This window comes from Mustela nigripes, chromosome 4 (assembly GCF_022355385.1).
Source record: "Mustela nigripes isolate SB6536 chromosome 4, MUSNIG.SB6536, whole genome shotgun sequence".
Classification (NCBI taxonomy): domain Eukaryota; kingdom Metazoa; phylum Chordata; class Mammalia; order Carnivora; family Mustelidae; genus Mustela; species Mustela nigripes.
In genome coordinates this window covers 42,932,871-42,947,609 of record NC_081560.1, presented here as the reverse complement: position 1 = coordinate 42,947,609, position 14,739 = coordinate 42,932,871, and the positions used below count along the sequence as shown (strand labels likewise).

At 41.1% G+C, this 14,739-nt stretch overlaps 1 protein-coding gene across 3 annotated transcripts in view; it reads left to right on the top strand.

The window, feature by feature from the left end:
• Positions 1–14,739, top strand: part of BMPER (BMP binding endothelial regulator) — a 251,913-nt gene that overhangs the window by 53,441 nt on the left and 183,733 nt on the right. For all 3 annotated transcript variants that reach the window (XM_059396591.1, XM_059396592.1, XM_059396589.1), the window contains exons 4-6: positions 5,314–5,396; positions 9,112–9,202; positions 11,377–11,459. In XM_059396591.1, the coding sequence (XP_059252574.1) occupies positions 5,314–5,396; positions 9,112–9,202; positions 11,377–11,459 (257 nt within the window). The remainder of the gene's footprint in view (positions 1–5,313; positions 5,397–9,111; positions 9,203–11,376; positions 11,460–14,739) is intronic.

Sequence of the window (14,739 nt, the reverse complement as noted above, 5' to 3'; positions counted from 1 at the left end):
AAAAAAAAAAAATCCTCCCCCACTTCCACCTTCCAGATGCTCTGATCCAGTTGGTTTAGAGAAGAAAGGTTGGGGATAGGTGTCAGTCTACACCTCAACCAGGCTGTGAACCATGAATCATTGAGTGCAAGCACGTGAATGAGATTCTGTGAATGAGATTAAGACCCAGATTTGAAAGAGCACACACTGGTTGTGGAACAGGAGGATACTTGAAAAATGCCCCCATCCCAGCCAAGAGGAGCAGTCAATGGGCCTATTGTAGTAGTTCAGGTGGAAAACCACCAGCACCTTAGTTGAGGTTGGAGTAGAGAATGGACAGGTAATTGAAAGAGAACATCTAGAAGGTATGTGGGTTGTGGGGTAGGAAGGGTGAGGGATAGAAGGGAAGTGTGGTCAGCCAGCCACAGAGAAGTCCTGTAAAGTAAAGACTGAATATCCTTTGGATTAGGTATGTAGTAGGCAGTTGTAGCCAGAGAGAGTGACATTTCAGTGGGATGATGGAGGCAAAAGCCCGATAACCCAGGTTGAAGACCTTGAACCTGCTTTAAGATGCCTTTAGGTTTATTATGGTCAGGGAAGGTGGATAATCCCAGGGACCTAGATGGAGTTCCAGGAATGAAAGGAAAGGGCTGGGAAGGTAAGCTGGGGTTCTGTTGTGAGGTGCCTGATGGATAGGGGATTTTATTGGTAATGGTGAGATCCAGTTCTCTGCTTTCAGGCTAATGGTAACCTGACAGATGAGGTTAAGCCTTTTAGGGTGAGAGTTAAGGCTTATTAGAAGGCCAGTGCCAATTTTTATGGTCCTGATGATTTTTAACAGCTATTTTTACAACAGAATGATGAAAATGTGTGGTATTCTTTCTCCCTTGGGATAATGTGGCTGCTGAAAAAGGTCATAACTAATAGGAAAAATGAGTTTTATTGCTTAATTGTGGATTCAGTTTATTTGTGTACTTCCTGTTACCATTACCATGTGTTTTCTGAGTTGACTAGTTAGTTGACTAGGCCAGGCTTCTCTACAAGAGTGTGTATATTTACCAAAAAAAAAAAAAAAAAAAAAAAAAAAAAAAAAGCTCTGAAATTCCTTTCCACCCTGAAAATATTTAACATATAAAAACCCAAAAAATACATACATAAGTGAAGTATAGCTAGTTTAGGCTTGTATTTGTATTATTTTAGTTTTATAGAGAAGAGCTATTTGGGGATATGATGGTTTTGATCACGGCTTCTCAGTGTTGGCATGATTGACGTTTTGAGTTGGTTGATCCTCTGTCATGCCTTGTAGAATGTTTAGCAGTGTCCCTGGGCTCTACCCACTAGATGCTTGTAACACCCTTATCCCCCCAGCTGTGACAACTGAAAATATCTTCTAATATTATTAAAGTCTCTGGGATGGGGGATGGGGAGAAAGCAAAATTGCCCTGGATCGAGAACTGTGGATTTGCAATATATATCGTAGTGGTTTTTATCAGAAAATGGCTACATCCTCCTGCTGCAGTATGGATAGTTTTATTGAAGCCTGTGGAGTCTGAGAAGCTTTTATCACCAGAAGAAAACTAATGAATATTTATGAATTCTCTTGTCAGAAGTTTATTTACAAATTTTTAAAGAAAAAGGAGGGGCACCTGGGTGACTCATTCGGTAAGTGTTGCCTTCAGCTCAGGTCATGGTCGGGGAGTCTTGGGATACAGTCCTGCTTCAGGCTCCCTGCTTAGCGGGAGTCCGCTTTTCCCTTTCCCTCTGCTGCTCCTGCTGCTCCCTATACCCTCCCTGCTTTGTGCTCTCTCACTCTTACTCTTTTAAAGAAATAAAGAAATAAATAATTTTTTTTAAAGATTTTATTTATTTACTTGAGAGAGAGACAGTGAGAGAGAGCATGAACGAGGAGAAGGTCAGAGAGAGAAGCAGACTCCCCATGGAGCTGGGAGCCCGATGCGGGACTCGATCCCCGGACTCCAGGATCATGACCTGAGCCGAAGGCAGTCGTCCAACCAACTGAGCCACCCAGGCGTCCCAAGAAACAAATAAATCTTAAAAAAAGTTTAAATTAAAGAAAGAAAAAAAAAAAGGAAGAGCTACTTTGCTGGTTGCTTGACCATTCCTCTGCTTACCCCATGTACCCACTCTTTTATTTAGTTACTGAATATGCTGTCATTTAATTTTAATCTGGATCACAAATTTCTCAGTGCAAAGGACATTATGTGCTAGAAAGTGCCCAAATAATACCACCTTCTAAAACTGGGTGTAAAAGTGTGGATTTCATGCAGGACATGGATTTTACTATTGTTTCACACCTAATGCTTTCTAACTCTGACCAAGCCACTTTAATCTTTCTGTGCAAATTTTCTCATCTGTGAAGTGAAGGAGATTAAGTATATTATCTTTAAGTTTGCTTCTAGCTCTAAGGTTGAAATGTTTTGATTGTTTTTTTGGGTTGTTTCCCCTGCCATGTACGACACACCCCAGTACAGTGTAACCCAAATTGTGTTTTCCAGGTCATCAGTGGTCTGTAGACTACATTGCTGGTCTACATTGAGATAAGTACAGACATAGAGAGTAAACAATTAGAAATGGTAATTATAATTTGACAGAGTCATTTCATGCCTGTTACACATAAAACAAAAAATTGAGCATGTATTTTGTCTTAGTCTTTTAAACTGAATTTTTTAGTAATTCACTTTTATTATGCTTTATGAAGATAGCAGTCCACATTGAATTGGAAGAAGAAAAATAAAACAAACTGGTCATTCACTAGAGGTAGTTTGAGAAGCACCACCTTGAGGTATGATGGAAATATTTTTTTTGCTTCTCTTTCTACCCTGGCCAATAAGAGAGTTACTTCGTATATTCCTCCTCTGGGGTTTCAATAAAGAGAGGGGCAAGATACTGCCTGTCTGCTTTATTAGCAGCATAAAGTTGGTGGCAAGGAGAGTAAGAGGGAATTCTGGAGTAAATACAAGGTTCTCTTGGATGGTACGCATATGTAAGTCTTCACATAGCTCATGTTAGTGTCTCATGTCAAATAACATGTTCATCTTAGAAACACAAAGAGCAGTGAAAATGTCCATTTAAAAATTATTTTAGCCCCACCCCAAAATTATTTTAACCCCAAGAATCCTCTTAGGTATGAATCTATTAGAATATTTGGTATACTGGGGCCCTGTACTAGCTGATGTTGGTGAGGGTAGGTAGAAAAAGGAAGAGATGTGGATTGTAGCTAAAGGGATTAATAGAGATGTTTTCGAGTCTATTCTCTCTTTCAGACTCATTCAACATTTTGGGAAATCTGTTACATGGACTCAGGTGTGGTAGACTGATAAGTGAACAAGGGCTGTTAAGGGATGAGCACTGCACAGTTGGACCTTGGTCTTTGTATGTTAAATTAAGCTGGAGGAGCCAGCAGTTCTCTGCACTGTGGACCACTTGTTCGAATACGTTTTTTCCCATATTGAGTGGAATAATCCAGAGAAGCCTGTCTTACTCCTGGGAACACTTCACACGTGACCTGGCACTGCCATTCCTGCTTGGTCTATATGGGTTCTGTACTGTACTTTCTCCTCCAAAGTAAAAAAGGCAAGATCTTTGCTTGCTCTATTAGCCGCAGAAAATCACCCTTTCTTTCAGTTTTTTTTTTCCCCCCTTAAATCCAGAGGATGAAAATATATAACGTATTTGGAAACTCCACTGGTAGACTTGGCAGGCGTTTCATATTTACTTGGACTTAACATGAATTGGATTTGGTGCTCTGATTTCCCCGCCTCCATCTCTCAGAACAAGTTATTTATTATCCAAGTGAGTCTGTGTTAGTGGATCAGACATGCATATGGCACATCTATTGTAAGTGTGTTTGTTCAGTAAGATTTATGCTAGCCCAAATTGTTTTATATTGGTTTTCATTGTTGAAAATTTACTGTATTCATTTTTGGTTTGGCGTAAGTGTGCTAAGGGTTCTGTGGTTGAACATTTTATCACTATAACACTTCATGCAAAGGAAATTAAAAAATACATAGTGAAAGCATTTCCCTAATATGTTTCCAATCAGCTGTGTACTTCAGTAATTTGATTTGTAGGAACCAGAGAGAAGAGTATTCCTGTGCTCTTTATAATCATTCATAATTCTCTGGGAATTCAGATCATGGTTCTAAGTTTATGAAAATGTATCTTGAAATTCTCTTCAGTCCTTTATTATTCTGTTTGTGTGTATTGAGAGGGTATTTTATTAACACACCAATATCTAAAAGAATTCAGGGAAGGGGGCGAGGGTTCTATCTCAGACAAGAAAAACTGATGTGGATTGTGGTTGATTGGCTTGCCAGAAGTCAGTCATGGGTACAGAGAGGCAGGCCCTTTTATTTCTGCATTATCTTATGTGTGTGTTCTTGCTTCTGTACTCCTTGGGCTAAGCAGTCAGACTGTGCCTTGTAAATCCCTTTGCCTGGTAGACTCTCATATGTAGTGATGAAGGGCATAGCCAGGTGCACCTTCCCTGAAAGTGTAACACACGGATGGAGGGTGGTATTTGGATGAGCTCATGAAGATCTAGGCTGTGATCCTTGCACCATTATTTCTTTGGCTCTTTCTACAGGGACTTAAGCTAACTGGCTTGTTTCCTTGTTTTTGAGGATCTCTGGCCTTTGACTTACTTCGTTTTTTTGCTAATGAATGAGCATGACTTCCGTTTTGGCTGGTGAATTAATAATCCATACATTTATAGTTTCAGATTTTCTTAATCCAGTTCACTATCTAAGAGTAAAAGCAAAGTGAAATGTGAAATCATAGCTCTCAAACTGGGAGGCAAGACTTGGAAGGTTTCGTTGGTGAAGATAGTAGATTGTCAAGGGTCTTAAGTGGTATAGAATTTTGCAATCATTTCCTTTTTTAATTTTCTGCTTTTATTTCCTGTCATATTTTAAAGTCCCCTCTTAACCTTCAGTTTTCTGTTCTTATGAAAGTCTTATGAAAAATCCCCTTGCACAGTGGTGATTTTAGCCCTGGTCCTCCTCCTACTTCACTAGGCATAAATAAAGTCGCAAGGTCATGCGTTTTGGCCAGGAGAGTTCATCAATCCATGCTTTTCCATTTGAAAACATTGTCTGGGAGATTAATCTTCTCAGTAGACAAAGAATTAATGTAAGGGAAAACCAAGTGGATATTTAGAAGGCTTAGTTGTGTTTTGGAGAAAATAGCCAAGGAATATCATGGTTCCTACTATCGCCAGTCTGGCCTTGAAGACCTAACTTCTTTTGCTCCAAAGATAAAAGAAGCACACATTCATTCTTGGTCTTTTTTCCTGCTTTTGTGTTTCCTGTTTAGGTTGCACCTATGAAGGAAATACCTATAACAGCTCTTTCAGATGGCAGAGTCCTACAGAACCCTGTGCTCTACGTCAGTGCCAGGTAAAGTCTATTTTCCTCTCCACTGAAAAGGAATTGGTGAAGTCAAAACAAAAATAAATTAAAAACAACAACAACAACAACAACAACAACAACATCTGTATAACTGTTACAGTATTACTGTATCCTTATACATATTTATTGTGACCTTAACAAGAATAGATACAGGTACAGAATAGATACTATATAGCACTCACTTCTAGAAACATGCAGTGGAATTGTTCACCATTGTTGAATTGTGCCTGGAAAAACTCTGGAAAGATATATATGTCCTTGGGGAAAATTCATGTCTTCCTGTGAGTCAGCTTTGAGCAAAACATGAATTCCTGTTAGCAGAAAGAGGCATTGTCAGAGGATATATGTTTTCCTTCTTTGATTTAGAAACATTTTGAACTGGAGCCAATCTGTAAGCTTATTTAAATCAAAGCAATTAGTACACTGTAACCTCAATGATTTCAACCTGACAAATTTGAGAACCACCAGTTCAGTTCCTGAGGACCCCATTGTGGCTGGTGCTTGCTGCATCCTGCAAAGGGCGCCGATTCTGTGAGACTCTAGTTGTTACAGGGCTTTAACAGAGCAAGATAAACGAAAGGAAAAATGAGGAATCTAAATGTTCAAACTCCTTTTCTTACCTCTAAAGAAATACTCAGTTAAAAAATGCTCATCTAATCTTGACATAATTTAAAAGCTCTCCATAGAGAAGATTCTTTTAAATCATTTTACCTCCAGCCCCATTTTACTGTTCCAGGATATGCTCTCACATTTAAAGGGGAAAGAAAGGTGTGTCCAGGCGGCTCAGTCAGTTAAGTGTCTACCTGCAGCTCAGGTCATGATCTCAGGGTCTTAGGATTGAGCCCTGCATCAGGCTCCCTGCTCAGCAGGGGAGTGAGCTGGTCCCACTTCCTTTGCCTTCCATCCCCTCACGCTCCCCAGCTCATGCTCTGTCTCTCAAATAAATAAACACAATCTTAAAAAAAAAAATACAGGGGAAAGAAAGATTAATATAATAATGCATATTTCTTTTGGGTCTTATCTCAAGTAAGCTGACATTTAGTTTACCAAAGTCTGACTTTCATGCAGCCACACTGTTATATACTCACAGTGGGGCACACTTACTCAAAAGATCATCGGTTATTTATTTGGCTAAATGTGCAGTTCACTTGTGTAGTAAATCTAAGTTATTTGTGAAAATAAGCAGTAGAGAGAACAGATATAAATAATTAAGTGAATCAATAAATATTTGTGGAATTTTTGCTCTGGGTTATAGATTCAACCAGCTTCATGGGACAAAGAGTTGAGAGCAGTGGATTTTAGTAATATCAAAAGTCCACATTCATTCTAAAATTGGTACCATCCCACCCACACCCTGCTTCTTGACCAGTGAAATTTCCAGTCTGATAGGGGCACTCTGAAAGCCCTGCTTACCCTGTCTTTTAAGCAAGACAACCCTGCTGGAGTTGCCTTTTGGAGTGTAGTAGAACATTTTTATGCAACAGCCAGACCTCTTGAAGATCCTCAAATTGCATGGGCCATACTTTCAGATGAAGACTTTGTTTGAATTAAATGAAAACTACTCTCCGGGAGGAAATATTTTGTTGACTGAATAACACATGAGGCCATTTTCAAGTGTTGATACTGAAACTCCTATCGCCTATCATCTTTGGTCACCAGCCACTCATCAGGCCCATAGAGAATGATGCAGGAGTATCCCATTATTACTGGAAGCGGTCCCGAGGACCAACAGCCCTGGGAGTCAGGAAGTGCTGACTGCAGAGCAGAGCCCAGAGAGGGGGTGCTGCCTACCAAAGATGAACTTTGCCTTTTCGTTCTCCTTCTTTTAAAAAAACTTTGCATAAACAATGAATTCTGGAACATTGAAAGGAAATTAAAAAATAAATAAAAATTAAAAAACAAAACAAAAAACCAAACCAAAACAACAAACAAAGAAACTTTGCCTGAGCCCTCCTAGCTAGTTTAGAAATATCATTCCATTCAGTAGTCATACAAGCAAACCTCTAAGATAGTTATAAAAGCTGTTCCTCTGCTCCTCTAACACCTTCCCACTCCTGCTTCTGTTCTTCCTTCTTTAGGGAGTGAGACCTCCTCTGCCAGTGTGGGAAATAGCCACTTACTGGTACCTGTCGGGGAAGGCCTCGTGTAAGACATCCTCTACAGAACAGCACTGCTACAAACTCATTAAGCTCTTCCCTTCTCAGGGCACAAGATCAGTATCAGAAGAGAGAGTGCAGTGTAGTGAGTACAAAATATGGGCTCTGTCACTCACATAACTTGTTTCTTCATCTCTCTGGACCTCTCAGTCTCATCTCCTGTGATGCGTGGGTCTCCTAGGGTGATGGTAAACATCACTGAAGATGGTTCTGATAGAGACTGCATACACTGGGCAGGGCTAGGTACCAGACAGGTAACAGCTAGTCAGACTACCTGGTTTCTTTCCATTTTAGTTGAATTCTAGCTTCTTTCTTAAATCCTCCTACCAAAAGAGTTTCGATGGTGAAACATTTACCTTTATTTTCCACTTTTACTTTCTTACTAAAGAGAAAAATCTGAAGATCACAGACAGGAAATTCATGCTGGGAACAAACCTGAATCCTCCATCTGGATTGCAGATACAAAAGGGAAATTGATCTTGGGCCATAGCTTTTTGCATTTGCTTCAGTTGTGTAACTAAAGCACAGATCCTTTTTTGATTTTGTAGATTGTGATATTTTGATAGTTCTACCCCCCACCCCCGAAGTGTGATATAGACCACAATAAATTCCTCTGGTAGTGGAATCCTTGGACCTCAAAAATATGAAGACATCTAGGATGTAACATTCCTCGTTGGCCTGAGATAACGTGGTAGCTGATAGGATGAAAAAAGTTGTCTAGTTGTCATATTGTTACATTTTTTTCCGACCTGTGCTACCCTTCCTTGCAAAACAAAATAAAACAAACACACAAATCCATATATAAGATGGGTAAAGAATATGGAGGAAATTCTTCAAAGACCAACTCTGAAAATTAATCAAGAAAATGTTTCAACTGACATTAAAATATCTGAATCCCCAGGCAGTTTGCAAATGAATCACTTGATTTCATTATGAAGATCTAAAGGCTCTATTTTTCCATATATAATATGAACTTTTTTTTTTTTTTTTTTTTATAATATGAACTTTAAAGTAGTTTGGTCTAATCTCGTCACTGATGCTTGAGAGCCAGAATGAAATTTCTAAGATTGCAGAGCTGGCCTAGATATTTCCAGAAGAGTGGTAAGGAATTAGGTCTCCAGATGCCAGTCTGGGGTATTACACATGTACTCTGTGCCTCATCATTAACAGCTTTAAGTGTAATAACAATTATAGAAAATAAAGCAGTGTTGACAACTTAAAACAATTTTGAATAAGCAGCTAGACTCTGTCAGTTACTGACTGACAGCAAGGCCTTAAATACTAGACCTAAAAGAAAGAACTTTGGACCAAAGAGATAGACCACAGACAGGTCAAGACAGGATTTGTGCTCCAAGTTTGAAAGCATCAAGGCCGTGAGCTGGGGAGATGGGACCTCAATGGTGCCACATCCTCTGGACCTGATACCCACCCTCTTTTGCACTTTTGGTGTTTGGGCTCTTCCCCTGATCCCTTGAATACTTTCCCAAAGTGAATCACTCCTCGGTGGGACTTCTGGGCTGACATGTTTGTGGCATTCTGTTTTTCAGGAAGGTGTTGTCACAGAGTCTGAGGTGCGATGTGTTGTTCATTGTAAAAACCCTTCCAGGCATCTGGGAACGTGCTGCCCCACCTGTCCAGGTAACATTCTCAGGAAGGGAAGCCTGCCAGGCTCCCTGCCATGGCACATGACTTTGATATCTCTGTGAGCTCTCTCAAGAAGGCAGGATACTCCCCCTCCAGACTGGAACTCGTCTCGCTTTGTGTCTATACATCATGGGTGTAGAGAGCAAACTCCTTTGCACAGAAATGTCCGGTTGGACTCTCTGGTGTGCCCGGTTGAATGCAATGTGCTGTAGGTCTTGGCATGTGGATGCTCCAGGCTCCGGAGGCCTGCTTTCCACTCTGCAGGGCCACAGGTAACGCTTACTTTGGAAGGAAAGGCTGTGGCTTTCTCTTGCTTCCAGAAATGTCTTTTTACTGCTTCATATTGCAATATCTTGGCTAGAACGCGTCTTGGTGATGAGGTGACCAGATGTTTTCTGAAAACTGAGAGCTGTGTCCCTAAGTGAATTTAGCTTAGGGTTTTGCTCGTCTCAGTTTTCGATGTGGTGCAATAAGTTGGACCTACTGTCTTTTAAGAGGGCCCCACTGCCTAGCTGACAGCAAAGGGATCTTTCCTTTCCAGTGGCTAGAGTGTTTCCTCTTACTTTTCTGAACAGGATTACAAAGGCCTCCTGCATCTTTTCTTGCCCTTATGTATGAGCCCAGGGATTTTGAGGTGAGAGATTTTTTTTCTGATCCTTTAAGCCCCTGGCCCATGCTCTCAGACAGATGTTCTGAGTTTTGGTTTTACTCTGAGTGCTTTTCCTCACTGGAGGCAGTACTCACAACTAGTACTCATTGCTTTTGAGATTAATCTCCAAAGGGCCATCTGTTCTGCAAAACTTCCTGGAGAATGGCTCAGGTACCATGCTGGGATGCTCTGTGAAGATGAGCCTGGCTCCCTTTACAGGCGGCTGCTCGCCTTTACAGGCCCCTCCCCTGCCCTGTGCAGTCTGAGATGCATCTGGACCTGAGTCCCTTCCAGAGAGTCCAGTTTTTTCTCATCTTTAAATGACAATGAGGACAGTTGCTCTCCACTACCTCTAACCTTCCTGAGTTCCCTGGACTGTCTTGATTGAGCCAAACTTCCTTTCCACATTGGGATTTCTGTGAAGCTAACAAGATGAGCTTTTAAGAAGGCCAAAAACTGGTTGAAAATAGAAGAATTCTTTCCATAATCCAGTTATTTTGTATCTATCAAACAGAGTTTGCTTGAGTTCCTTTTGCGTCTGAATGCATTAAATGCTCTGTGTTATGGAATCATACTCTTAAATGCCTAAAGTGTCATTACAAAGTTAGATCAGAGTTCTCTAAGCTGCACATTAGTATTACCTGAGAAGTGCATCGAGATTTGTTTTTTTGTTTTTTTCTAAGCTTCTCATGACATGGGGTGACTGGCCAGCCTGTGTTTCAGTTGTTTGTGTGTTCTTAAGAATACATCAGTGTCCTGAGTGTCTTTCTGAATTGGAGATACCTCCTGGGCTTTTCATCTTATTTTTAGCCAAACTTGGTGGCTAAACCTCTTTAATATGGCGTAGGGTGGACATCTCTTTTCCTGCCTTCCCCCCTCCCTGCCTTGGTACGTGACCTTCTGGTAGGTCAGAGCCGAGTTTGAATCCCAGCTCTGCTACCTGTCAATTGGGTAAGTTACTTCCTCTCTCTGAGCCACAGTTTCCTCATCTATGGAGACCGCGACAAGAGTCCCTGCTTGGTGGGCTCACTGTGAAGGTGGAGTGAGATCAGGGGTACAAAGAGCCTGGTAGGGGCTGGACAATTCCTGAACATTCACCAAGTGACAACTCTTCATGTCACTTTTTCGGTAGCTTGATTTCTCTCACTTGGCCTTCTTTTGTTTGCCTCTTCCAGCCCCTCTGGGTTTAGGTGAGGCTGGTCCGGGTGGTCATGGTGAGCCCCTTAGAGTCATAGGACTCACTGTTGTGTAGTGTTCCCCTTGGGCTGACCTGGCTTCCACCATCCTATTTGCTTTCTAGCATCTTCGGGTTTCTGGACACAAGTCAACCTTTTTCACTCCTTTTTTTTTTTTTTTTAAACTATGAAAAAATCTTGTCCTCTGGTTAAAGAGAATACTCTGCTAGGTGGAAATGCAGGTGGGAGGTGAATAAGCAAGTTGGATGAGCAGTGGATAGAAGCATAGTGTCAAGCTGAGCAAAAGCTGCTGCCGTAATGCTAAACTTCTCTTCATTTTCCAGGCTGTGTGTTTGAGGGTGTGCAGTACCGAGAAGGTGAGGAATTTCAGCCAGAAGGAAACAAATGTACCAGGTGTTCCTGTGTTGTAAGTACTGCCCTGGATATTCTATGGGTGTTCCTTCTGGTGAATCATAGCTGGGATCTACCACGAGCAGCCCTGATTCTCTTTACCATCTCTTCCTCTCCCTCCTGACATGGAATCGAGGAAAAAGCTCATTACTCTAGGGCAGGTTTCTCAACCTTGTCAGTATTGATGTTCTGGGCTAGGTAGGTTTGTGCTGGGGGCATTGGGAATGGATGTTCCTGTGCATTGTAGGATGTTTAGCATTATCCCTGGTCACCACTCATCAGATGCCAGTAGCACTCCCCTCACCCCTCACTTAGGATAAGCAAAAGTGTCTGCAGACGTTGCCACCTGTCTCCCGGAGAACAGGATCACTTCTGGTTGAAAAGCACTGGTTTAAAGAGTGAGGGAGAGAAGCTGGTTTCCCTCCATCTGCCTTCTTCTTTGGGAGGTTCTGGATTCTCTTTCCTTTGAGGTAGCCATTGAGTTCTTCAGTGCAGTCACATGGGAAGCAGAGCGGGGATAAGGATAGCTTGCCTCAGTATATTTTTTGGGGTGAGAGAACCTGATAATTTGGTCAGGTTGGTCATTTTCACTTGGGGGATGGATAGGAGGAAATGGGCGCTAAACTGTAGAGTCAGGGCAGAATAGGGATTAGTGAGACAGTAGACTTGCCTTTCTAAGATTTGTTGACTTGTGAGTCATGTTCTAAGGATAGTTTCCAAGTAATAGTAATGAAAGAAGGAACTTGGTATGTACCATAATTTTAAAGGGATCTTTTTAATTAATGTATTTCAGATTTGGAGATCATTGTTGGTGATGGTGGTAATGGTGATGATGGGAAGTCTAGTCTTAATCAGTGCTCCAAGTTACTTACTATAGGGAGTTATACAACCATATATTTTTAAAACTTTTAATCCTTTGTAATGAAGAACATGTAGTAGGCATATCAGAGTATTTAAAAAAACATACATGGAGAACTCCAGTATCCTAATTTCACTAAAGCAGAATCTGTGGATCATCATGAATCATAACATTTGCCATTTCTCTACATATCTTTTCTAAGATCTTTCCCTTGTCCTACATCACACATTAAAGTGAACATGACCAAGGATGATGGTTTTTGTATAGGGAAGAAGAAGGAAAGGAAGGGAGGAAAAGAGAGGAGACATATAAAAGTTATGTAGTATGAGATGTATAATACCCATAATATTATAATAATATACAAAAATATGAAAGTGATTTCTTGATGAAGATGGATAAGAGTTTGCATATTCAGACTCAACTGTCATGTCTTTCTCCTCTTGCTAATTATGGTTAAATAGCTTTATGTTATTTTTTCACTTAAATAAGCCATTAATAATAAGCCCATTTCTTTTTTTATTTCTTCCATATTGGTAAAGTTTTCTGGTAATTTTTAAAGTAAACTGGGTAAATTGAAGAAAAAAAAAGGCACATTTCAGTAGGTAAATTTTATTTATTTTATTTTATTGGAAAGATATAATTTATTCATTAGAGAGAGGGAGCATGAGAAAGAGCATAAGAAGGGGGAGGGGCAGGCAGAGGGAGAGGGAGAAGTAGGCTCCCTACTGAGCAGGGAATTGGACATGGGGCTTGATCCCAGGACCCTGGAATCATGACCTGAGCCTAAGGCAGACTCTTAACAGACTGAGCAACCCACCCACCCCTCAGTAGGAAATTTTAAATCTGTACCTGCGTGAACTTTCCCATAAAGGTGTGCCAAGATTAGGCAGCTGAGCCTCCTTGGGGAGGAAATTCTGAAGATTGCAAGAGGATGGAAGTCTCCTGCAGTTTTATCAATGACAATCATACACAGTGATCTAATGTCAGGAACTGAAAATGAGTTTAGAAACTATACACACAGGGGTCACAAACTCAAATGTGTGTTTAAGGTATTCAGATTTCCTGTATTTGTAAGCACAAAGCATGTTGACCAAAACATACCTGGGGCCCAAGTTCAGGCCCTTGGAAGTCCTGCTTTTATTTTCAGTTTAAGAAATGAAAATCCAAAGATGTTACTTGCCTGAGCGTTCCTGCTAGTGAATTTTCTCCAAACCTATATTCTATATCTTTTCTATATTCCTGTATTTTAATCTCCTAATTTCTTAATCCCATATTCTTTCCAGTTCTGTGCACTGCCACCCTTAGCACATTAGGGACGGTGAATGGCTTTTTCTTATGTTCCTGATGTCAGTCTCGAAGCTAATAGAAGAAGGAGAAGAGAGGAAGGCGCTCTCCCTTGGGGATAGGACATTTGTCTATAGGCTTAGATATGAGGAGAGCCATGAGAGCAGTTTTTCTTTTTGTGAATGCAAAAATTTAAAATGTCAGGTTTGGTTTTTTGTAGCTTGTTATTAAAATAATCTGGTTTTTAATATTCTTTCGTTTGTTACCTTTTGATGTGGTACACTAAAAGAAAAAAAAAGATAATGTCTTGGCAGCAAACAGTCCTGTTTTGAGAGTGGTAACCATAGATGTTTGCTTTAGAAGTAATATGGCAAACGCACAACCCGCCAGCCCTAGGACCACGAGGCCCAGAGTTTGCTGCTGAGCAGCAGGCTTGGAGGCTTTGGCGTGGAAGGTGCGAGAGGGAACGAGCTGTCATCTTTCTGATCGAGGGGGCAAAACTGGACAAATGCTTTGGACAGGACCAGTATGAGGCTAAATTCTGGGGAGGCTCTAGGAAGAGGTGTGGAGTATAGATTTCCCTGTGAGAAAAAGACGACTATGTATAATAACCTATGTGCTTTGGTAAAAAGGAAAGCGATGCTGTCCTGTGAGAGATCTGAATGTATGTGGTATCAGTGTGCACATGTATTTGTATGTGTATGTGTCTGTATCTGTGAGTGTATCTACATAAATATACAAGTCTATATAATCATGCCTACAAATAGAAATACAAACCCACACATGTCCATGAAATAGACCCTGAGACAAGGATTTGCAAGTAATTCGTTTCTGTGGGAGAGACACAGAATGCTGGCTGAGGAGTGTGGTGATGACATGAGGAGGGGAGGCAGTCAGTGGAGGGGATGTCACCAAACAAATACCAGTGTGCTTGGCCAGAGTGCAGTCCTGCTGGGCAAACCAGAAACCAGTGTGAGATTCGTGCCTCAGAATTTCCTGCCTGAGAGGACAGGGAGAGAAGATATATTTACAGTAACTTCCATCTGCTCGAGAGCGGGGTTGATCGGGTACCATCTGAGGCTGCCACTCAGGGGATGAAGTGACCTCTAGCCCAAGAGGAAGAAACCTAGGTCGGGGCAGCTGGAAGTCCGGC